The sequence below is a fragment of the Pistacia vera genome, unplaced genomic scaffold (genome assembly GCF_008641045.1).
Source record: "Pistacia vera cultivar Batoury unplaced genomic scaffold, PisVer_v2 Contig474, whole genome shotgun sequence".
Classification (NCBI taxonomy): domain Eukaryota; kingdom Viridiplantae; phylum Streptophyta; class Magnoliopsida; order Sapindales; family Anacardiaceae; genus Pistacia; species Pistacia vera.
This window is the reverse complement of record NW_022196306.1, coordinates 228,462-252,616: the sequence shown is the minus strand read 5'-3', so window position 1 is coordinate 252,616 and position 24,155 is coordinate 228,462. Positions and strand designations below refer to the sequence as shown.

The 24,155-nt window shown below is 34.1% G+C and overlaps 1 protein-coding gene and 1 pseudogene across 5 annotated transcripts; both read right to left on the bottom strand.

Moving 5' to 3' along the window:
* Positions 1 to 254: 254 nt before the first annotated feature.
* Positions 255 to 8,252, bottom strand: LOC116146167 (pumilio homolog 6, chloroplastic-like). 5 transcript variants are annotated; one of them, XR_004130476.1, is made up of 3 exons: positions 3,941 to 4,198; positions 890 to 1,072; positions 255 to 758 (listed from the first exon to the last, which is right to left on the bottom strand). XR_004130476.1 is itself a non-coding variant. In XM_031431571.1 (3 exons), exons 1-3 carry the CDS (start codon positions 8,053 to 8,055, stop codon positions 708 to 710), a joined length of 243 nt encoding a protein of 80 aa, XP_031287431.1. In that variant the 5' UTR covers positions 8,056 to 8,252; the 3' UTR covers positions 255 to 707. The 5 variants fall into 5 exon arrangements, 1 of the variants encoding a protein (XP_031287431.1); XR_004130475.1 differs by having other exon boundaries at positions 4,029 to 4,198; XR_004130477.1 differs by lacking the exon at positions 3,941 to 4,198 and adding an exon at positions 2,308 to 2,827.
* Positions 8,180 to 16,814, bottom strand: LOC116146203 (annotated as a pseudogene).
* Positions 16,815 to 24,155: the final 7,341 nt, after the last annotated feature.

Below are 24,155 nucleotides of genomic sequence, written 5' to 3'. Positions count from 1 at the left end.
CAACGTACGGAATTGCAACTTGGATGCCATACTGGTTTTCTTTATACCACTACAATTACGATATGTTGACCTCTCTGATAACAAAATTGGTTGGAACTTTTCCACTCGGTTGTTACAAATAACACCAGATTACAAGTTTACGTTTAAGGAATCATCATTCTCAGGAATCCAGTGCCCAACTCTAAGTGAATACTTATCTAGATATTGCTTACAACAATAAGGTCAGTTGCCCGCAGAATATGGTACAAAATTTTGTTTTTCTTCATATGAGGCAGCAGAAGAGTAATAAATTACTTCTCACTGAAATACATACTTGTTCAGGAAACTATATCACAAACCGGTGAGATCATAAGACCATTGGTGAATGAAGGCCAACAATGCCTAAACTATTTAACAAAGTTTATGAACTCGGTGCTAAAAGCTAAAGAGAACTACAAGTCTAATCAAGACAAGTAAGCTTGGTAATCAACAAGTTCAAAGAAGTCAGTTTGAGGCATATACAACAATAAACTATTTGCCGTTGGAATATAGAAGCAAAAACACAACATTTTATGAGAAATTGACTTGTTTCTAAGCACTTAATAGACAGTTGTTCTACCCAAGAACAATCAAAGAATTAAGTAAACGGCACAAAGCACACAATACCTACCTGGGTAACATAGTTCCCATTCTGGCCCTGAGCAAGAACATAAGCAGATTCCAAAATTTCATCCACTATACGTTGACCTTGTTGTTCTTCTGAACAATGCTCCAAAACTCTGTGTCGAAAAGAAAAATAAATAAATAAAAAGATTAATAGATATTAGTTTCAACAAACAAAATGGGATCTCAAATAAATAAATAAATAAATAAAAGAAGTCTACACAACCAAGAAATTGAGTTCTATTACCTGAATAACACAACAACCATATGGGTGTGTAGAAAGCGTGGCAATTTGTCGTCGAAAAGCAAAAATAATAAATCCAATTTTTTCCACAGGTACACATTTTATACACTTCTGTACCACATGATTCCCATTCTGGTCATGGACACATCTCATGACATGCCCATCAAGCTCAATGACTTCAAGGCCCTAGATAAAAATAAATAAATACATAAAATAATTCAAGATTCAAGAAAATGATATTAAAATTTCAAAGTGAAGAATATACGGTTATACTTGGAACTCATTCAAGCAAAAATTGATGCATTCTTTATGAGAAAAATAAATTCGCAAGATTAACTAAGAGCAAGAATATACATACAAAGCTATGATGAAAACTCAGATAGCTTTATTACATCTAACACAAAATTCTGGACAAATTGCCTACCCTACAAAATCTATAATGCAACAACCTATTGCTACAAAGCATCTTTCAAGAATTTCAGAAATTAGGACTAATTTTGAGGCTATTATAAAATAGTTATGCATAGGCAGGACCAGCAGATGTATTGTTATTAGTGGGAAATTCAGTCCAAACATATCCTGTGAAATTTGTTGAGGTTGTTGATTGTGGAGTAGAACTAGTAAAACCAGTACCAGGTCTAGGAACAAAGCCAGTAGTTACAAAAGAGAAACTAGCTTCGTTTGAAAGCGGAGGACCTTGAAAATTAATATTGAATCTGTGATAACATTGCAAGGCAGAATGCCCAGCTTTGTTACATAGTTGACAAATTGGTTTGCCTTGGCCATTAGACCTTCCTCTACCTCTTACTCTATTTCCAGGGATAAAACCTCCTCTAGCATTAGATGAATTATGGACAGCAGAAGCTTCACCATATGAGGTTACTTGTTTTTGAAGAGGTATGTAATTAGATAGTGAACCAGTAGCTATATTAGTAACAACCTAACAGGTATGTTTCCTGCATGGAGATCAACAACTCTAATAGTTTGAGCTTTGTCTATCTTAACCTCATAACTTTCCAGAACAAGTTGTGTTTCTTGAAGAGAGACTAAAACAATCCTTGATTGCAAGTTCACAATAGCTGGATCGAATTCAGACCCTAGTCCTTCAAAGATATACAAAATTAGCTCTTCTATGGTAACAATATGTCCTGATGCTGATAAGAAACCAACCACTTCTTTCATTTTATGAATATAATCACTAACCCTAAGTGTTCCCTTTTTGGTACTATGTAGCATATTCCTCAGATGTAAAATTCGAGATATTGATTTAGTGAAAATGCTATTTTCTAGAGTTAAGCAAATTCCAGCAACACTAATGAATCTAACAACATAACTTCTGTAATTGAAGAAAGAAGCCAATCAATAAGAATTTGGTCTATTTTCTACCAAATCACAAACTTAGGGTTTTCTTGAAGTGTTACCTCATTCGAGTTTTCAGATTTTACCTCAACAAATAGTGCAGGACAAGCTTTAACTCCAGTAAGATAGGGTTCCAAACCATGAGTTCTAGATCCAGATAACACCAGTGATTTCCAGAAATTGTGATTTGATTTCTGAAGCTTGACAACATTTGGTTGAGAGTGATCTGAACTGGAGTCGAGAATTGTAGAACAAAATCCTTGTAATCAAGAGATTTTTCAGAGGAAGGTTGATTTACTTTTGCTAAAGAACTCATCAGATTCGAGTTCTTTGCATTTATTTAAATTTAATTAGTGTTTGGTGAAGAGGAAAATGAAGGAAAGTTTTCCATTTTTGATGACATATGTCAAGTTGAGAGAAATGTTAAAACTGAATTTCTCTGATTTTCCATTAATGAGAAGATATGTTTGTTACAGTGTAGTGTCCTTTATATATACAGCTATTAGCAAAACTATGCTTTTGATAAAGTCTTATAAAAGGGTAATAGCTGCAGCCAAATACTCTCAATCAAGTTGTAAGACCTGTAACTAATTAGTAACTAACTAACTAACTAAACACAGGTTAATTATGAGCTGACTTGGCAACATATGATTTGAGTGACACCTTAGTCAAGGATTTTTTTCTCTACAGCTCAGCTCTATAAAATCTGAAGTTGCTCTATCAACAGACACAAATAACCTTTATGTGTCAATCTATATCCAAATTCCAATGAATACACACTTATTAAGTGTGATAAGCAAAATTATGCGTTTGATAATGTCTTATAAAAGGGTAATAGCTGCAGCCAAATACTCTCAGCATTGTATAATCTGGTTCCAACTAAAACAAAACTTGGAAGGGAGAAGTAAATATAATAAAGCTGATGGCAATTGATTAAGCAAGTAAACATCAGCACTTAAAAGCATTCCACCAAAAAGATAATAGCTTAGAGAGTTTTGGGAATTTTCCAGAGTCTAATTTTTTATTTTCTTTTCCTTTTTTGGATTCTCGTTAATTCATTTTATTAAGGTAGATTACTAATCCTCCTTCTGCATCAAAGTTTATTAGACTTGGTAAGAACTAAGAAGCATATTCTTTGAGGTCTACACAAACAACAACATACCAAGTCATAGCGGAGTGATTTCAAAACACTAATTAAAATACCGAATGTGGTAATTTAACAAATAGAAAAAAGTTTACGAGCCAAACTGTAGGAAAAGTTGATTCACTGAATTTACCCCAAACAAGCATGACTAACCATATAATTATTTTCCAATTACAACAGTTACCCTTACGAGGCAAAATCTATCAATAAAAGTTGAAGAGGGAAAACATGAACATTTTGCATATAAATGGAATGTAGAGACACATGAAAATTTAGATGAAAAAAAGTGTATTGAATTTATTACAACAGAGTAAAGTTATACATGCTCATGAATAAAGCATTCAGAGAACAAGTTTCTGCAGAATTAATGTTGTCAGGAATAAAAAAAAAGCACATATATATAAATATCAAGGCAGGGTTTTACAATGAGGATATATTCTGAACTAAATTTTGAATAAATGATTCTGAGAGTGAATAAAGCTAGGCGGTATTAGAATTCAAAGACTGAAAAGAACACGTTTTGCCTAATCTCAAATTCTCAATTCCCTAACCTAATCAGATCTTCAAAAAACAAGTTCCTTTTTCGCAAAAGAGAAAATGCAAGAAATTTGAAGTGAAAAGACTTTGCTTGAAGCTTACACGAATTCCTCGATGGGTTTTGCTCACACTTCAATACCCAAGTTTTAGATTCAATAATCTTTCGAAACCAAATCACGAAACTGGTCTCGATCTCTTCGATTTCGTGGCGAGAGAGAAGAAGAATGAGGGTCGGCAGAAGAAGAGACCGAGACCATAAGATTTGTTAAGTAAGTTTGTTTAGCGATATAAAAATAAAATAAAATTGGGTTAATTACGCTGATCTATCCAAGGTAGAGATGGGAATGACCCGGACTAGTTACCCCTTGGCCCAGGTCTAAGCCTGACCCCAAGACAAAGGCCTAGTCTCGTCATAGGAATGACAGGTAAAGTCCAAGCTTGACTCAAAGGGTTTTTTGTAATCTCAATCTCGACCCAAACCCGTCTATTTTTACGATGTGATTTTGTAAATATTAATAAATTTTAATTTTTTTTTATATTTTTAATTCTAGAAACAATTTTTAAATATTAATTTTTTTTTAATATTCACCAAATATTAATAAATTTCAAAAATTTTATATGTAGGATAATTTTATAATTAGATATATAGTATAAGGGTAATTTAGTAAAATTGACAGGTTAGGACTCAAGACATACCCAGTCTCAACCCATACTCAAGGACAGACCTTAAAATCAGTCACAAGCCCAAGCCCAAGCCCAAGCCTGCTAACACCAGGTAAAGCCCGAGCTTTTTGGGACAGGTACCCAGAAATACCGGGCCCATTACTATCTCTAATCTAAGGTTTAATTGAATAATAAAATCTGCCTAACATTTTAATAATACCAAAGTGTTTGTTGATTGGAGAAATTTATCATGGTGATTGAAGAATTTTGTTCCGGTGATATGAATAATTTGTTTTTCTTTTTTTTTTTTTTTTTTCTATAAATGAATTTTATTGTGGTGATATGAAGAATTTTGTTGGGTAAAATAATTTTGATTGAGTTTCGTTATAGGTGATGAATTAATTTGGATTTTAGATTTGGATTCATTTGTTAGTTTTTGATTAATTTGGATTAATTGATTTGTTTGATTAATTTGGATCCATAGCAAGTGACTTTAATCTTTCATCAGGGAGCTATATTTACATGCAAAAGAATGCTCTGAGTGGATCAATTCCGAATTCATTGTTCGAAAGCTCTAACTTGATTACACTTGATTTGGGAGAGAACAAATTTTCTAGAAATATCGATCCACGTTGGTTTAATGATCATTCAACTCTTAAGTTTCGTTTTTTGTCAAGCAATCACCTACAAGGCCATATTCCTAACCAATTGTGTCGACTAAGAAACCTAAGTCTCTTAGATCTTTCACATAACAGACTCAATGGATCAATATCTTCATGCTTTTCTAATTTGACACTCTGGAGTATGACAGGAGAGATTGATTCAAAAGGTTTCACTACAAGGTTTTCTTGGGGTATTGGTAGTGATGCACCAGGTGTTTATGACTATGATTCATCTATTTCATTTGTTAAGGAGGAAGAATCTAGTAGATCGGCAAATCCAGAAGTAATCTTCGAAGTAGAATTTACCATGAAAAATAGATTTGAGTCTTACCAAGGTTATCTTCTTGAAAAGGTTGCTGGATTGGATTTGTCAAACAATGAATTAAGTGGTGAAATCCCGACAAAAATTGGAGACCTCCAAGGAATATTAGCATTGAATTTGTCTTTCAATTTGTTATCAGGACCTATTCCAAAGAGCTTTTCCAATTTGAAAGAGATAGAGAGCCTAGACCTTTCCCACAATAATTTAAGTGGCCAAATACTTCCACAGTTAACTCAATTACATTATTTGGAGGTCTTCAATGTGGCACACAACAACTTATCTGGATCCATTCCTGATCAAGCTCAGTTCGCAACTTTTAATGAAAGCGATTATGAAGGTAATCCTTATCTTTGTGGTCAATTAATTAAGAAAAGTTGCACTAATGTGCCAATACCACCACCTCTAGCATCCATTGAAGAAGAAGATGATAATGAATCTATTATTGACATAGTATTATTCTGTTGGAGTTTTGTTGGATCATATACCACAACTATAATGGCCTTAATAATGATCCTTTGGATCAACCCAAATTGGCGTGAGTAATGCTACAGTTACCGACTGGTGTGTACCGATTTTGTGCATCGAATGACGTGGCACAATCCTGACCGTTTATTTATTATCAGTTAATATTAATCAACGGTCAGGATTTTGCCACGTCATTCGGTGCACAAAATCGGTACACACCAGTCGGTAGTTATAGCATTTTCCTATTGGCGTAGGTTATGGTTGTATTTCATTGATATATGTATTGATTTTTGTTTTCAGTGCTTTTTTTAAGTATGCTTAGCATTGATTCTGATATAAGTCATACTGAGTTAGATAACATTGTAATTTTCAAGTATAAGCAGTGAAGAAGCTATTAGTGGTTGAATACATTTCATTTCAATTATTTTTATATTTATTTTGATGTAAACAATTATTTTTATATTGTTGATTTGGTTTGCACAGTTTGAGTCCAGAAGAGAATTCCGAGAATTTAAATTAATTGCATTTATGACCGAGTTTCAGTTTATATGTGGAAGGTCTATGTGTTTTGTTTACACATTTCAAGGTTTTTTTTTTCCTATTTACTTTAGAAACTTTAGTAAATATTTTTGCCTTCAAGTGTATAAAAAAATTAATCTCAAGAAATATGAAATTAAATCAATAGTAAATTTACAGTTATTACAGATATTTAATTGGTTTGCTCCAACTGGGCGGACAAAAGTTTATAGTAAATCCCAGGCTTGCATTAAGTGTATTGACTTAAAATCTAGAAGTTGTGAAATAATATAGCTTATATAAATTAATAAAAGAATATTTTATTAAAAACCAAACTCCATTAAAGAAATATTGGAATTTGAAAATAAACTTCAAATGCTTTTAATATAAATGCCCGACTATTAAGTAGTAAATTGGTATGTGACTCCAAGCAATCACCATATTTTATATATTACACGATAATTAGCTTTATCAAACTGGCAAGTATTAGAGTCAGATAACAAAATATCTTATACTTATACATGCATCCATAAAATCGAACACGCCATGTACTTTCTTAATCTTTTTCAACAAAAAATACATTAGCAAAAGACACTTCTTTAACAATCTTATTTAGTGCACCAAATGCAAGCAATGACAACAATGTGGCACCCCCATAGAAACATTATCTTAAAGGATAAATTTCATTCAACTTGAAGCTTGGCTAATTATGGCGTCCTACTTAAATACACACCTCTCCTACAAGGAGGTTTTTGATAATTTTGTAACTAGGATGGTCAGCAGTGTAACCAAATGTCTTAGTGAGGTTTAATAAAAAAATTTGTCATATAAATTCAAGAATGGACAAAATACTCTGGTTGACGCTAGAATAATCATCAAGCCACACTGGTGATATCATAGAAACGGCAATAAAATATGAAGTAATAAAATTGCATACACAAATCCACACTGGTAGGCAGGGACCTTCTGTAAATGTCCACGATAACGCGTACAGTGTCTACATTTGATGTTATATATACATAATGATACCAAATGCATGTGACCCTGGTGATATCATAGAAACGGCAATGTGCCGATGATGGTCAACAACAGGATTAATTAATGGCTGTAGTGAATTTTAGATTTGATTTATATATCTACATATGATACCAAATGCATGTGACCCTGGTGATATCATAGAAACGGCAATGTGCCGATGATGGTCAACAACAGTATTAATTAATGGCTGTAGTGAATTTTAATTAAATTTTGATAAAAGAATGTTGATAAAGTGTGTTGATTAAGGAAGTTGAAGGAAAAAAAAAAAAAGTTGATAATTGACGAGACTAAGGCCATTGCTTTGAAAGCTCACATTTCCTCCAAAATGATTTATCTAATGCAAATATTTTGTCCCGCCCAGAGACTTTTGCTTCTTTCGTTTAGCCATGCATAGTGTGCTTACATGACAAACAAACATTCCCAAGCAAACAACACCAATAGGAGATTTATGTACCTTCACCATAAAGCTGTTCAAACCGAGCAACTATGTGCTTCCCATAAGTGTATTTCTTCAGAGCCTGACATGAACCTTTATCCGATGATCAATGCTGCCCTTTGTATATCATTACATTTTTCAAGAATCTTCTTTACCACATAGAAATTGGTCCTTCATCATTATCTGATACATGGAATTCAGAACTCAAGAGTCAGCAAAGAGAAAAAAAGACATATCCTCAAAAGGCTAATGACGTAGAAATGATAATAGTAAATTTGTAAATTACGATTTAAATTTGTCTCACCAATAAATTTTCATTTTCTTCAGATTGCCCATAATCTCCTCAATCAATAGCTCCCGCTCAGCAGCCACACCATACTCAAACACTTCTCACACATTTGATGCATATTTATGCTGACTCAACTGTACAATTTTTCCAGCCACCTTGCTGATAATTTGGCTTCTTTCATTGGATTACCCCTCTCCAGAACATGCTACGAGCGTATAACCAATTCATATTAAGTTGAAGAACCCTCAGAGATCAGAACTATCACAACAAAACAGAAAAGGTGGGTAATTTTAGGCAGTAAAAACCTCAGACAAACAATGACTTTGACCAACTAAAACAGAAACCTAATAAAGCACTAAAGACAGAAGAATAATATTGCAAGCCACACCTAATTCACAAGCAAGCTAATAATGTAACATCAGAATTCATACTATTCACAGGTCAAGGACTACATATACTAAAGTAAAAGGGGGATGCCCACAGGCAGACTTTTTAGAGGGTGCTTTAGCCTTAGTTCACAAGAAGAGAAACCCTTTCCCTTCATCTGTGTCACTAGGAAAAAAATAAATCAGATATGAGTAGGAATAAAAACTCCTTTTGCAACGGCATGAAATTCTCAATCCAACATCAGAGAAGAAAAAAAAATGCAACAAAGCAAAACTCAAAAATCCAACAATCAATAAATCCATAATAAAAAAAAAAAAAAAAAAAAATTAATTTGTGAGTAGAAAAGTCCAAAAAAACTCAATTCTAGAGCAATTTGTCACCATATGTTTGCTCCATCAAACATTGCCTAAAAAGACACTCCACATGCAAGTCCTTATATGAACTTGTGCAGGAAACAAGTCTGCATTAAAATTGATTTGTATGATGCTGTTAGCCCATCAATTAATCTGTCTAGTACAATTAATATGCAAACCATCCGACAGATAACTACCAAATAAATAATGAAGAATCATCTACATCACCAACTGGTGAGATCATAAGACCATTGGAATGAAGGCCAACAAGCAAACTATTACAAAGTATATGAACTCAGTGGTAAAGCTAAAGACAACTACAAGTCTAATCAAGGCAAATAGATTGGTGATCACTAGTTCAAAGAAGTCAGTTTGGCATATACAACAATAAACTATTGTGATTGAATAAAGAAGCAAAAACACACCATTTTATGAGAAATCGACTTGTTTCTAAGCACTTAATAGACGTTGATACTATCCAACAACAATTAAGAATTAAGTAAACAGCACAAAGCACACAATACCTACCTGGGTACATAGTTCCCATAGATGCCAAAGTTTCATCCCCTATACATTGACCTTGTTGTTCATCTGAACAATGCTCCAAAATCTATTGAAAAAAATAAATAATAGTTTCAATAAACAAAATGGGATTCAATAAATAAATAAAGAAGTCTGCACAGCCAAGAAATTGTGTTCTATTACTGAAAACACGACAACCATATGGATGTGTAGAAAGCATGGCAACTGACCTCGAAAAGCAGAAATAATAAATCCAATTTTTTCTGTAGGAACACTTTCTGTACACTTCTGTATCACGTTCCCATTCTACCGAACAACATCTCATCACATGCCCATCAAGCTCAAGGACTAATTATTTTTCGATCAAGCTCAATGAATTCAAGGGCCTAGATTTAAAAAAAAAAAAAAAAAAAAAAGTATTAAAATTTCAAACTGAAGAATATATGGTTTACTTGGAACTCATTCAAGCAAAATTGATGCATTGTTTCAAGAAAAAATAAATTCACCACGCCCTTAGAACTGAAAAGAACCCCCACACCCCCCACAACAAATTAACACCAAGAAAGGAAAAGGTCATAAGATAATATGTAATATAAAAGGAATAAAAAGATTAACTCAAGCAAGAATATACATACAAAGCTATGATGAAAACCAGAGAGTTTATTACATCTAACACACAAAATTCTAGACAAGTTGCCTACCCTACAACATCATAATGCAACAACCTGTTGCCACAAAAGCATATAACATCCAAATGGTTCCCCCACTTATGAAAAATCAAAAGTCAATTTAAACAAATGGTGAATAAAGATTTGATCAAAATCAATGACTAAGTATAGCACTGTGAGGGAAAAAGACTCAGCAATTCAGGGGAAGGAAAAAAAGCAAGCTTCACTGTCTCACAAAATCAGGTGGTGCAATGAATAGTTTTCGACTTTGGACATAACCATAGTAGAAAAATCAGATAAATAAGTTATAATGAATCCACAATGAGGAGTATAGCCCTCACTATGCGGTCATTACCTTAAGGATCCCTCTTCTTTATATACAAACAGATCTTCCTTCAAAGAGAGAGTCCAGTTCTGCCCCCCTCCCCCACAATATTCCCTGCAAAAGTTCTTATTAATTTGGTATCTTTCTTCCGCACTGAAAGCCTTCCCTGGAATTTCTATGCTTCTCAGTTGCCCAATCTACTCCTAAAGGGTGGTGCTGTATCTGTTGACTGTCTCACATTCCAGTCAAACATCTCTAAATGACTAATTACCTTAAAGGCCCTTTAATCATTTATGAGGCCTTGGGGCCTAAAAGAAGGCTAAAAGCTTTTAAAGCCAGCACCAATCAGCTGAATATCATGAACAGCCCAAACCTCTCGCACTTGAAGGCTCACAATAACCACAAAACCAATGCTATAGAAGAAGCCAATGTACCACTAAATTAAGATTTATATTGAGATAAGTTAGCCCACCTCTGTATAACACGGCAGCCATACATCTGCAAACTTAAAGCGCATCTGGCCAACAACTTCTCTGCAAGCTCCTTCCTCTGCTCAGGACTTCCATGCTCAAAAAACTGTAATAAATCAGAATTCAAGAAATAATCAATAGCATACTAACTACAGAGTTCAAAAGTCCAGTAAGAATAATTTGCTTAAAATAATATCATTTAGGACCAAATATGTTGAAAAGCATACCTTTTGAATAAAATAATTCCCAAAAATATCAGTCATTAGTTTTGAAGCATGTGGAAGAATTTCTTTGAAACAGACACCTTGTCTTCAAAACTGCAGTGCTCCAGCTTCTGCTGAATAAATTGACTCCCATGTTGATCCACATTGAGTGAGATATGCATGCAAATTGATTTTCATATAGGAGTACAACAATCTCATGATGTAAGGCTTTAGGCAAACAAACTCAGTAAAGAACACTGCCTGAATTCTACTATACGCCCTACTATGTCCAGAGCTCAAGCTTTTGCGCAATGCTGGATTTCAGTTCTTCAAGAAATGAATGCCTCTTGGGTCATCAAAGATGTTTACTCCTCTGTGCCCTTGCCATCCAGGATAGATACCTGTATTTCTTTGTAACCTCAGGATAACTTAATCATTTCGCCAACCTGGATGACTTGTTCACCAACTGGTAATGATGGCACAGTGGACTAGAATAGGGTACTGAAATTGTGCCATGACACCACATGCCTGGAGGACCCCCACAATTACCACCAATGCAATTCCCAGTTTTCTAGGATTTGGAATACCCAGACTCCCATTTGGTGGAGACAGAAGTTTCTGATCACCCAAATAAGCAGCAGAAGGTGGCTCTTTCAGTATAGAAGAATCAACCTGAGCCCCAGTACCATTACTTGAGGGCAACCTAACATACTGAACTGAAGCACCGATGCATCCCCAAAAGGTGGTTGAAAGTATTGCGTTTGAAGAGGATTCACAAAAGAAGGTTGCAGCATCATACATGGTGTCCATAGAACTTCTGATGTTGCAAATCACCCATACGTGGTATGTTTTCTTCTGTTGAAATGCCAGTAGTTTGATGTTAATGCTTGGACCGGAAGTAGCATCAAATGGCATAGGAACAGAACCATGGGGAGGGTATCCAGCAACAAATTCTGGGAGAAATGCAGAATTCAGAGCATATCCACCTGCATTGTAGTGCAGAGCATACACCCCAGATGGCTGAAAATTTGGGTAAATGGATTACCTGATGGCATACGGTTCCCACTGTTGCACACAAGGGAGTAGTTAGAACAGGGGATTGCATTGATAGTTGCACCCTCGATAGAAGAAACTTGCAAAAAATGAAGCAAAAAATCAACAACAACAAATAAAAGACAACATTATTTTGTCAACTCAATTTTAGCTTAGGAGAGCAGAGCCTAAAGGATAAAATGTCACACAACTCACGCTGGTATGAGCCCCTTCATTCCATAAAGTTACCCAGTTGATGGCAAATGAAAAAAAAAAAAAATCAATATTGCAAAATATAAGAAGATTCCAACTGTTTGTGGTACAAACATCCAAATCCCGTCTCAACAAAAGTGAAATGCCCAAGAAGATTCAAGAGTATGAGCAAGCATGATGGTCGTTAATTCAGACTGACATGATTAAGAAACTAAGGAAACATTTAGTATGAATCCCAATACATTTTCTGTTTATGAAACAAAATTGAGAAATCTTAAGAAAGTGTCTTTGAGTTTTCAAAAGTTTAGGATACAGTCTTAAAACTACTTTAAAATCTATAAATAAAACTTTTTTTTCGATGTTCCTTGCATATGATATCCAAAAGCTGTCTAAGCTTTAAAAATTGTTTCCAACTCGCTAACAAAATGCCCTAGAGAATTTGTTTTATTTCTTGTTATGTAAACCACCACTTATACCAATTATCAAGCCTCAATTGGTTCAGAACTTTCCTGGCAACTCACTAGCATTAATAATTACCAAAAAATTACCTGTATCATCAACCAAACTTTGTGCCGCCCAACCACAGCTGTTTTCTGTCCTGACATGAATGCAGGACTGTTTCTGCCCGTTGTCTGAAGCTTGTCTGGGAGAGCTATCATCCTCAGTTCCTCCTTATGAATAGAAGAGAACTTCAGACAGATGCAAGGCTCCCTGCCATTATCATCTAATGCAGTAGACCTCCAATATTGCCAGACCCACCAATATGGCGTACCAAGCGCCGATTCTCTCGTGAAATAAGAGGTGGAGGAATTCGGATTCAAGTTCACGTTAGAGCAGTAATACGCAAAATAGGCTGATCAGAACGCAGTTGCTCCTCAGATTCAAAATGTCCAGATCGTCGCTTAAACTTTCCAAGCCTAAATTCAGACCAGAGTTTTGTTATCTAAGGGTTTCCATAGCTGCAAATTACCCTTCCCACTTGGTGGTGCACTACCTTCGATTTGGAATCATGTGTGCTTGGTCTCCATGAAATCTGTGCCTTCAAAAGCAATCCCAATTCCTCTGTTACCATATTCCTCAATTGGAACCACACATTGCAGAATCTTTGAAGAGGGCCAGTTTCTAGCTCTACTCACCGCTTCCCACCATCCTCACAGGGCTCTCTGTTGCCATCTGATTCAGGGGATATTAGCCACTTTTTTACTTGAAACAAGGACTTCAATAATTGCCTGCAGTGATACAATGTCAAGTTCATCAATTAAAAATCAATATTTCCTGAACATGACAACGAGAATGCAAAAAATGCCTGTACAAATCCGCATCTCATGGTTAGATATGAGGTGATGCAAATTTTCCTTAGATATAACCCTATATTAATTCGGCTTATTATCATTCTCAAAAATAGTTGGTTTAATTCCCATCAAATATAGTATATCACTATATTATCACTCAAAGGGGTCCTTGTTGGGTAACATGAGGCGGATACAAGAATATTCATCTTTGTCAACATGTACCCATGTCAAAAACCATGTAACCACCGACAGAGGTACAAGTGTTCAGTACTTGGTCACCTAAGGTATAAAAGTAATTTTTATATACTACTCTGAAAATTTTTGACAGGTTTTGACTTATTTATTTGATTAAATAGACATGTACACGAGCTTCTACATGATAGGCATGACTAAATCAAATTATTAATATAAGAATTCAATTCTTTTTTGAAACTTACATAATCAATTGAGCATAAGGAAAACAGTCTTTCTATCAGATTTGGTCTGCTTAACATCAATTTTTCAAAACTGACTATTTTAGGATCACTCTAGAAATGCTTAAAACAACCCAAGTTGGCCTTAGCAAAATAAAGGAACTAGTTTGTCTTCAAGTTTGGCACCAGTAAGGCAAAATGCAAAACATATCAGTCAGTCATAAGGCAATCTGCCTAAGAAAGAGAATGGGGGCATAGCCATAAATATGTCTTTGGAAGTTAGTGCTTCCTAAGCCTCAAGGTAAAATTACATTTTATTCATGACAATGGGATACAAGACAAGAATACTCCATGAGGGTTGCTATTAGTACAGCCCAAGTGACTGCATTATGTCAAAATGTTTCTCCATTCCCATTATACAGGTAAAAATCTATTAACTGTAACTGAAATTATTGGTCCAAAGGACAGCTCCTTCGTTATTACAGCCAAAGAAGTATTGTCCAAGACAATGCCATTCTATTTCTTTTACCTTCTTTCTTTTCCTTCTTCTTCATTGAATGCGCCAAATGGCCAAACTTACTCACTTTGCTGAACTTTATATTACAGTATAAAATTGAGCCAAAAAGCTTATAGCTATCATACCAGCTGCATAATGTTTCATGCCTATCGAATGGAAACTCTTCCTTAACGATTCCTCTTCTCCTTCCTTATTCCTATCTGCTCCAACTATTAAAGGTCTTCCCTTTGCTAATCACTCTCCTTCTACACTGTCACAGGTGATCTTCCGACCCTCAAAATCTCCACTAAGCAATTTGTAAGGAAATTTAATTTTCTTCACTCAAGAATAAAAACAAACAACTAATTTTCTTGTAATCCACTTAGAACCCTTCACTACATACAGAGTGGACTTATGTGAAAACAGATTCTCTAAAAAAATCCGTGCCAAGCTTGCAACCACTTCTCCATTCCTACTTGCCAAGCCTAGTCCCTTAGCCAACTAAAGACCAATAATAACAAAAATATATGTGCTGAGGTGGCAAAAATTAACCCAATCATCAAGTACAATAGAGAATCTAATTGTGAAAAGTACAACTTGTTTCATACAAATTTTAGACATATTTGCAAGGAAGATTGAAGAACAATTTCTTGGACGATCTATCTAGACCCAAAACTAAAGCTACCTTTTACCGCACAACCTTGATGCCCATCAAAAATATCATAGCTGAGAGACGTCTGAGTATTTACCTCTAGAAACATTGACGTGCCTAGCTGCGTGGGCTGTACTCAAAATTAAGTGTGTAAATTAGTTTTGGGTCGTTTTTGGAGAGAATAACCTAATTTGTTCAGTGGCCAAACCTCTGTTTCGTGAACGCCCACTTTTGGCTTCCTAGAAGTAGAACCTAGGGGTGGCAACATATGCGCATGATGGGTTCCCTCCCTTGTACTTGCCCCATATCCACCCCAATAACCCAAACTCAGGAAAAATATTTCATTATGTACCCTTTTTTAGAATAAAACTCTACTCTCGTTGTTTTTTACAACCACGTCTCAATTAAAAAGAAAGAATATTAATTACTCTTAAGATTTAAATCCAACAAATTTGAACAAACTCTTAATTATATATCTTTAATATAAATATTTTAAAATGATAATTTTTTGTTATCTATATACATTTAAACCTCAATAAATTAATATCATTGGGAACTATGAAAATTTATTAATTAATCGTATATTATTCAATCGTATAAATTAATAAATTATTAATTTAAAAGAAGCATTCTTTATTTTCTTTTTTCAAAATATTGAATTTAATTTATGTACATATTGTGTACGATTAATGTGGTATAGAGAATAGCAGTTGGAAATAACATCATTAGCCTATTTTATAGCTAGGAGTTAATGTTGTATAGGGAATAACTTAATATATAAGGAGATTATTAATTTATATATCAAGTAGTATCTATGTGTTTTTCTTAATGTATTATTATATAAATTTAGCAAATTATCAATTTACCACATTGGTCCTAAGTCGGGACTGACCAAAAATATTATTTAATCGAGGTTATTAATTTATTGAGTGTTAGTTTATCGAGATTTAACTATATCAGTATGATAATCTCCTTATGTTTCATGACATAACAAAAACCACTTTATTACATTAGCATAATAATTAAAGTAAATAATTAATTATTTGTGAAAAATTGAAATATTTATTTAGATTTTGTGGATATTCATTATAAAAGAATACTTAAATTGAATTTAAATTAATATTTATTATCTAATTAATTAATTATACACATCTGGAGTGATTCATTATTATTTATTTTATTTTTCCACTAAATAAAATTGGTGCACTCTAGGAGACATAGGGTTAAAGGAAACCCTTGCTTAGAAAATTATTAGTACTCCAATTTCTAGAGTTCTACTGGGGCCACTCAGTACGAAGTCTTAGGAATTGGTGCTATCCCGAGTGCCAATTTATTGCTAAACTCTCTCTCTCTCTCTCTCTCTCTCTGTGGGAACCAACCTCGATAACTTATCCGGGAACATGTATGAAAACTCTCGGACTACGAACACATCTTTGATCTCTAGATTGGGAACCATCCTGTTATGCACCATCTGGGCAAAAATACTCCATACATATTTTTTTCTCAATTGCTTTTTGGCCCTCATATTATTGATCATCACACTAACTGTATTGTTTTAAAAACCGGACCACTTGTTGACTCGGTCAAGGGGTCGGTTCGCGGGTTGACTGGTCCAACCTGTATATAGTAGACACATCTTTAAACAATTCCATTAATTGTTATAAGTTTAAAAACCAGTAAATAAATCCCTAAAATTTACCTATAAGCCCTTGTAATTATTCATTCATCCGAAAATCTTTCATCTCACTCCTCCTTATGAACACTATTCTTTTTCTTCTCTCTTTCTGATATGGCAGTGGAACACTTATCAGACCTCTGCCAATCTCTGTTCGGCCACAGCCTTTCGCCTCTCGATCTCTTGCACTGACTCCGCTCAGATGATTCCGTCAATCTCGGCCTCAAAAGCTTCCTCGCAATACTCCAACACAGTGTTCGGTCGATCGGAGATGACTCCGATAGGTTAGGGTTTTCAATGTTGGTGCAATGAACAGATTCAGTTCGTTGTTTCCATCACTCACTTGATCACCTTTTATTCTCGATCTCTTTGGTTAGTTTTTGCTGTTGATTCTTTATTTTGTTTTTGTGTTTTGTTTGTTGTTCGACTTTGGAAATGCTTTAATTTGATGTTTGTGTTTTTGTTTCTCTCTTCGTTTAAATTTTGATGTGGTTTGGGATTTGATTGGCTTATTTTAAAAATATAAGGTCTCTTAACTTAAAGATGGTGACAAATGCACTCATTTCTTTCATGCCCATGCTAATGCGACGTATGCTAGGTCCAAAATGCACAGCTTAGATATGGATGGAGTCACTGTTTTAAATGAGGTTATTATTAGTGAGTATATTGTTGATTTTTATAAGAAGCTTTATAATTCTCCTATTGTATTNCTCTATCTGGTTAGTTTTGCTGCTGTTGATTCTTTATTTTTATTTGATAGTATTGGTTTTGTGTTTTGTTTGTTGTTCAAATTTGGAAATGCTTTAATTTGGTGTTTGTGTTTTTGTTTCTCTCTTCGTTTATATTTTGTTGTGGTGTGGGATTTGATTGGCTTATTTTTTTGTTTTTGTGTGTGACGGTGTTGACAGTGGAACAAGCGGGAGATTTAGTTGTTGCTGTCATGCAGCAACTGATGGACTTTGCTACTTGCTATTTGGAGAAATCGAAGTTCAGTAGCGATGAGAAATTGAGTTGGTTGTGTGTTGAATACAAAGACTAATGCTTAAAGTCATCTTCTTTCTTGCTTAAAATCCCAGCACTCTTATTTGAAAAAAAAAATATATAAGGTCTCTTAACTTAAAGATGGTGACAAATGAACTCATTTCTTTCATGCCTATGCTAAAGTGACGTATGCTAGGTCCAAAATTCACAGCTTAAATATGGATGGAGTCACTGTTTCAAATGAGGCTATTATTAGTGAGTATATTGTTGATTTTTATAAGAAGCTTTATAATTCTCCTATTGTATTGGTATAGTTTTCGAAAATGTTCAGCTTGTAGGGAAGAAGGCCAGAGGCAACAACATTGCTCTCAAATTTGACATTACTAAATCTTTTAATATGGTATGCGGGGATTTTGTTCTTTGTGTTCTAGCAGCCTGTGGGTTTGATCCAATCTTCAACAATTGGGTTAAGGTGTTGTTGCACTCAGCTAAATTATCAATCTCAGTGAATGGCTCTCCTAAGGGTTTATCTGACTTGTAATAAAGGGGTTAGTAAAGGTGACCCTGAATCTCCATTACTCTTTCGTTTGACAGAGGAAGTTCTCAGTAGAGGTCTATCAAAACTTCTCGAAGAGGGACAAATCACTCATATTTCTTCTCCTGGAGAGTGTACTCCTCCATCCCACTGTTTGTTTACTAATGATATTTTTATCTTCTGTAGAGCTGACTCCAATTCCTTGAGACAATTGATCGAGTTTTCCGATTGGTATGAGCAAACTTCTGCGAAAAGGTGAACAAATCTAAGAGCTCTTATTATCTTGACCATATATTCAATCAGAGGCAGGGTATTATAAAAGACATCCTAGGTTTCCAAGAAGGCAAACTATCGTTCACTTATCTAGGTTTTCCTATATTTTATTGCCAACCTAAATTAGACTACCTCAAGCCAATTGCAGATAGAGTAAAGGCAAAGATCTCTAAATGGAAAGGAAAGCTCTTATCCCATGTTGATCGAATCCAACTTGTCCATTTCGCTATGCACTCCATGTTGCTCTATAGCCTTAAGATTAAATTTTACATGTGGCCAAAGGCTCTGATCATTAATCTCATGGAGCACATTAGGAACTTTATTTGGACAAAAGACTTGGATGGTTGGATCCATACAAATTTGTTACAGTGCCTTGGAAGAAGTTTTGAATCATTTTTTAGAGGAAGGTTGATTTCCTTTTGCGAAAGAACTCATTAGAATCAAGTTCTTCGCATTTTTTTTCAATTTCGTTAGTGTTTGGTAAAGAGGAAAAGGAAGGAAAATTTTCCATTTTTGATGATTTATGGCAAGTTGAGAGAAATATTAAAACTGAATTTCTCAATTTCTCTGATTTTCTATTAATGAGAAGATATTGTTTGTTACAGAGTAGTGTCCTTTATATACAGCTATTGGCAAAGCTTAATCAAGTTCTAACTAATTAGTAACTAACTAACTAAACACTGGTTAATTAGGAGCTGACTTGGCAACATTTGATTTGACTGACACCTTAATCAAGGATTTTTTTTCTTTACAGATCAGCACCATAAAATCTAAAGCTGCTCTGTCAACAGACACAAATAACCTTTATGTGTCAATCAATATCCAATGAATACACAGTTATTAAGTGTGATAAGCAAAATTATGCTTTTGATAAGGTCTTATAAAAGGGTAATAGCTGCAGCCAAGTACTCTTAGCATTTTATAATCTACTGTATATTTTTTAATTTCTCCCCTTTGTGTGTATTTTTTTAATTCATTTTATATAAGCTACAACACATTGTTTCTGAAGAAGAAAAGCAACAGTAACTAACTAAGCCAAGTACGTAACCAACATAACAACTAAGTTTATACGAAAAAGTTTGAATAGATAATTTAGTAGTATGGTATTACTCTTAAATATTGGAATTTTAATATTTGCATGATTAGTTGTTAAACTACAAAGTAATTCACTGAAGTAAATGTCATTAGTTTACTTCTCTAATCCAAAAGAATACGAGAGGATCACGATTTGTTGTTAGAGCTGTTGCGGTGAGTATACGAATAAGCGTTAGCTTTCTTTTGGGATGATTGAAACTCTATTTTTTATTAGTTATACTTTTTGTGGGTCTTTACATCCGTTACAGAGCTAATGACTAATATTGTCTCGCATGCAGTCCTAGGGGTGTCAAAAAATGCCAGTGAATCTGAAATAAAAAGTGGTATGTAGATTTTCTTTTTCTTTTCTTTTCTATTTTGTCCAAACTGTTCTATTACACATTTTCTCTATTTTTTTTTTTTTTTTTTTTTTTAAACTGTGTTTGTGATAGACTTTTATTTTACATTATCCTTATGCTCTTTCAAGTCCATGGTAATAGAGAATTTGTTTTGTATTTGTGGCAGAATTAACATTAATTTGTTTTCCCTTTTTTGTTGCTTTTAAAAGGAAGCAGTTTCATAACATGATGTTGAGTACAGTGTGGGAGAGCTATATGAGGTTCTTTTTCTTGATAAGCATTATATCCATATAGAAGTCAATATCGAGCTCAGGAAATATCATAACTTGAAAAAAATGAGCATTAGGTTATTGTGTTAGAATATGACTTCTCTTTTCGGGTTTGGCAGTGCCAAAATGGTCGGGTTGATGGTTGATAATGGTCATGAGTCATTTGTGATTCTCAATATGACCTTTTATCTTAGAATTATGACGTAAAATTAAGTTGAATTGAAGATTAAAAAACTGGTCTGAAACAGAGTACTGAAACCTTTTCTAATAGTTTGTGGATATGATACTTGGTCCACTTTTTTACATTTAATTTCCTGAAGATCTGATTAAGGAACAACCAAAAGTAGTAGAGGTGCATATTGGAAAAAACATTTGCCTTTTACGCTGTAGGACATGCTTGAACTTTTTTTTCTGTTGGATGATTGGAGGAAATATTATGGTGGGATTTGTTTCGCTCCCGTCCTTAAGTACTTGATCTATGTAAAATAACAGATCTATTTGCTTCTGGGTACTGTGGCCTATGATCATATATCCAGCTAGGTGGACACTTGAATTATCCAAAATTAATGAAGAAGAAACATTTGTTTCCTTATTCACAGACTGTACCCCACTCCATCTTTCCATAAACACTAGTTAAACCTGTAGGTTAGTGTGAGAATTGTAAGAGACCTAAATCAACTAGGCCATTGATAAAGAATAGACTTGGTGATAGAGAATCAGAAATAAGAAATAGAAGAGATAGAGAGAATAAGAAGGATAGATTATGGATAACAGCTTGAAAGAGGAGAAATCCAGAAGAACGATCTATATGGAGAAACTAATAATCGTATTTATTCATCAACCATGCATGTCAATGTTAGACGCCTTTATTCATAGGCTTAAGAAACCAAATCCTACTCACAACATTATGGAATAATTCTAATCCTTAAAAAACATGGAAATTCGAGGACATGGGCGGTATGGGGGGCAGAGTCTCCAGGAGCAGAGCGGTTGATGGACAGATGAATATTACAGTCTTGTCATAAATTTTAAGGAAGCAGTTTTTGGAGTTGAAAAAGAGATCGAGGTAACATGCCTTGAGAGTTGTGGGACTTGTCATGTTTCAGGTGTGAAACAGGGACAAAGCCATCTAAATGTACTACCTGTGGTGGGCAAGGGCAAGTTGTCTCATCAGCAAGGACTCCTTTAGATGTCTTCCAGCAGGTAATGACCAGCTCTTCATGTAATGGGACTGGGGAAGTATGTACTCCATGCAACACATGTTCTGGGGATGTGTTGGTATTTGGCCGGAGAACTCTAAGAAAGAAAAGGAGAAAAAATGCAGAAAGTGAACTGCTGTATTTCATTACACTGTAACTTGCAATATATACACAATAAAGCTTACTGTTTTACCAACTACAACAACCATTCAGACTTTAAATTTCAAAAACAAAGTTGGTAACTTAATGCACACTTATCTTACACTGATTACACCTAAACATGACACAAAATTAACAACTCCAGAACAACTCCAGCAGCTTCAGTTTCAGCAGGAAACAAGGGAATGCAACTGCTACTTGGCCCCAAGAAACTAATTCAAAAACAAACTAACTTAACTGAATTTTCCAGCAAATTATCAATGCTTCAACAGGATGGACGTGTGAGGAGAACAAAACGGATCAGTCTGAAAGTTCCAGCTGTTGTGGACACTGGCAACGTGTGAGTGTAAAAATGGTAAGAATAATCAAATGAAGGACTTGAAAAGAAGATAACAGTAGATTCCAACTCCAAACATATCTTATTTCTTAATAATCTTCATAGGAAGGTTATAGCGGCCAGATAACTTGGATTCTAATATTGAAAAGAGTGAGAATTAGAATGATTAAAACTATTCAGAGAAGAAGTCTTAATATGACAAGAAAGGTGTAATACTGCAACCATCTTTTCTTTTGAATAAATATTATTTTGAAGGAGGGCAATTCAAACAATTCCAAATATTTCATTCTTTTTTTGAAGTTAAAAATATTTTTAAAATTATAAAATCTGATTTAATTAAGTAACTAAAAAGTATAAGAATATATTTTTTATGTTTTAATTATTTAATTATCTGATATTTTAATTTTAAAATAATTTTATAATATTATAATATATTTGTTGATTTTTAGTTTATAACAAGTTTATATTTTAAGTTTTTTGCTGATTTTCTGAAGTTCTTTTTAATTTTCTTAATAATACGGAGTTTTTATGTTTTTCCTTTAAATATTTGTTAAAGGGCATTTACATTTTTTTTTTTTTTTATCATTTTCTGTTAAATTTAAGTGAATTAACAAAATTTTGTCATTTTTCCGTGTTATAGAATTTGAGTCCTTTCTATTAAGTACTAAAAAGGTGTACGTAAATTGACCCCTATTACTTTATGTAGTAGTATTATTTTGTACATGTCTAATTGTATTAGTCCATCAATTTGATTTAGGGAATATTCACCAGAGGAACTGATACTTTGTCAAATACAAATATATGGGCTATGGCAAAGATGATGAGGAACCCTAGGGTGATGGAGAAGTCACAAGTTGAGCTAAGAGAAAAGCATAAGGGAAAGAAAAGAATCGGTGAGAAAGATATTCAGGATTTAAGTTACTTGAAGTCAGTAATAAACTCGATATCGATTTCAAGGGGGACGAACTTTGAATACATTCCCATATTTGGAGGTGGACGGATGATATGTACTGGCATTTGATTTGGTTTAGCAAACATTGAGCTTTGTTTGGCTGAATTACTCTATCATTTCAATTGGAAACTCCCTGATGGTACTCAACCAAAGGAGCCTGGCATGACTGAAGCTTTTGGTGATATTGTGGGAAGAAAAAATGACTTAGTTGCAACTCCGCATACCTCCTCAGATATGTTTGTAGATATATGATATATATTCAAAAATCAATTTAAATAAATGACTTGATAAAAATAATTTGTATGGCAATGAAAAATTTCTCAAGTTAATCTTTCATTTCATAAAGAATGCTGCAGTTGCGTACCTAACTTATGTATAACAAAATTTCCCAATTGTTGGTATTTCAATTTTTATTTGATTAGATGAGCTAGTATTAGTGGTCGAAGTGGCTAATGCCTGCTGGAAAGTGCAATGCTGAAACTGATCAGCAAAGTGATTAGTATTAGAAGATATATTATATATATTGGACAGGAAACTATTATTTAAATTTGAGTAATGCTATGCCAACCCACAAATTATCTTATTAAATCTAAAATCCAAATTATTTCTATTAAAAAATTTACCAGTAGAATGATGGCCTAGTCCTCAGCATGGGATGACTGAGTTTTAGAAGCTCATAATCAAAGGATTTTAATCATGCAATAATTTTTCATTTTTGCGGTTCACAATTCTTAAAATCATTGATTGACTTCATCTTCAACCATTTTAACAAATTTATATTTGCACTAAATCATTGCTTTAACATTGGAAAGTGTTGATGTCAATGTATTGTATCAGTTCTATAGTTGGTATTATGTCATGATACTCTCTTTGTAAACTTGAGTTGAATTTATGTCAATATAGTAGAATGCAATGTTCTGAAAACCGAACCGGGAGTCGACCCGGCCAAATGGCCGATTCCCGGTTCGAACGGTTTGACCGGTGATGTCAGTATGCTGA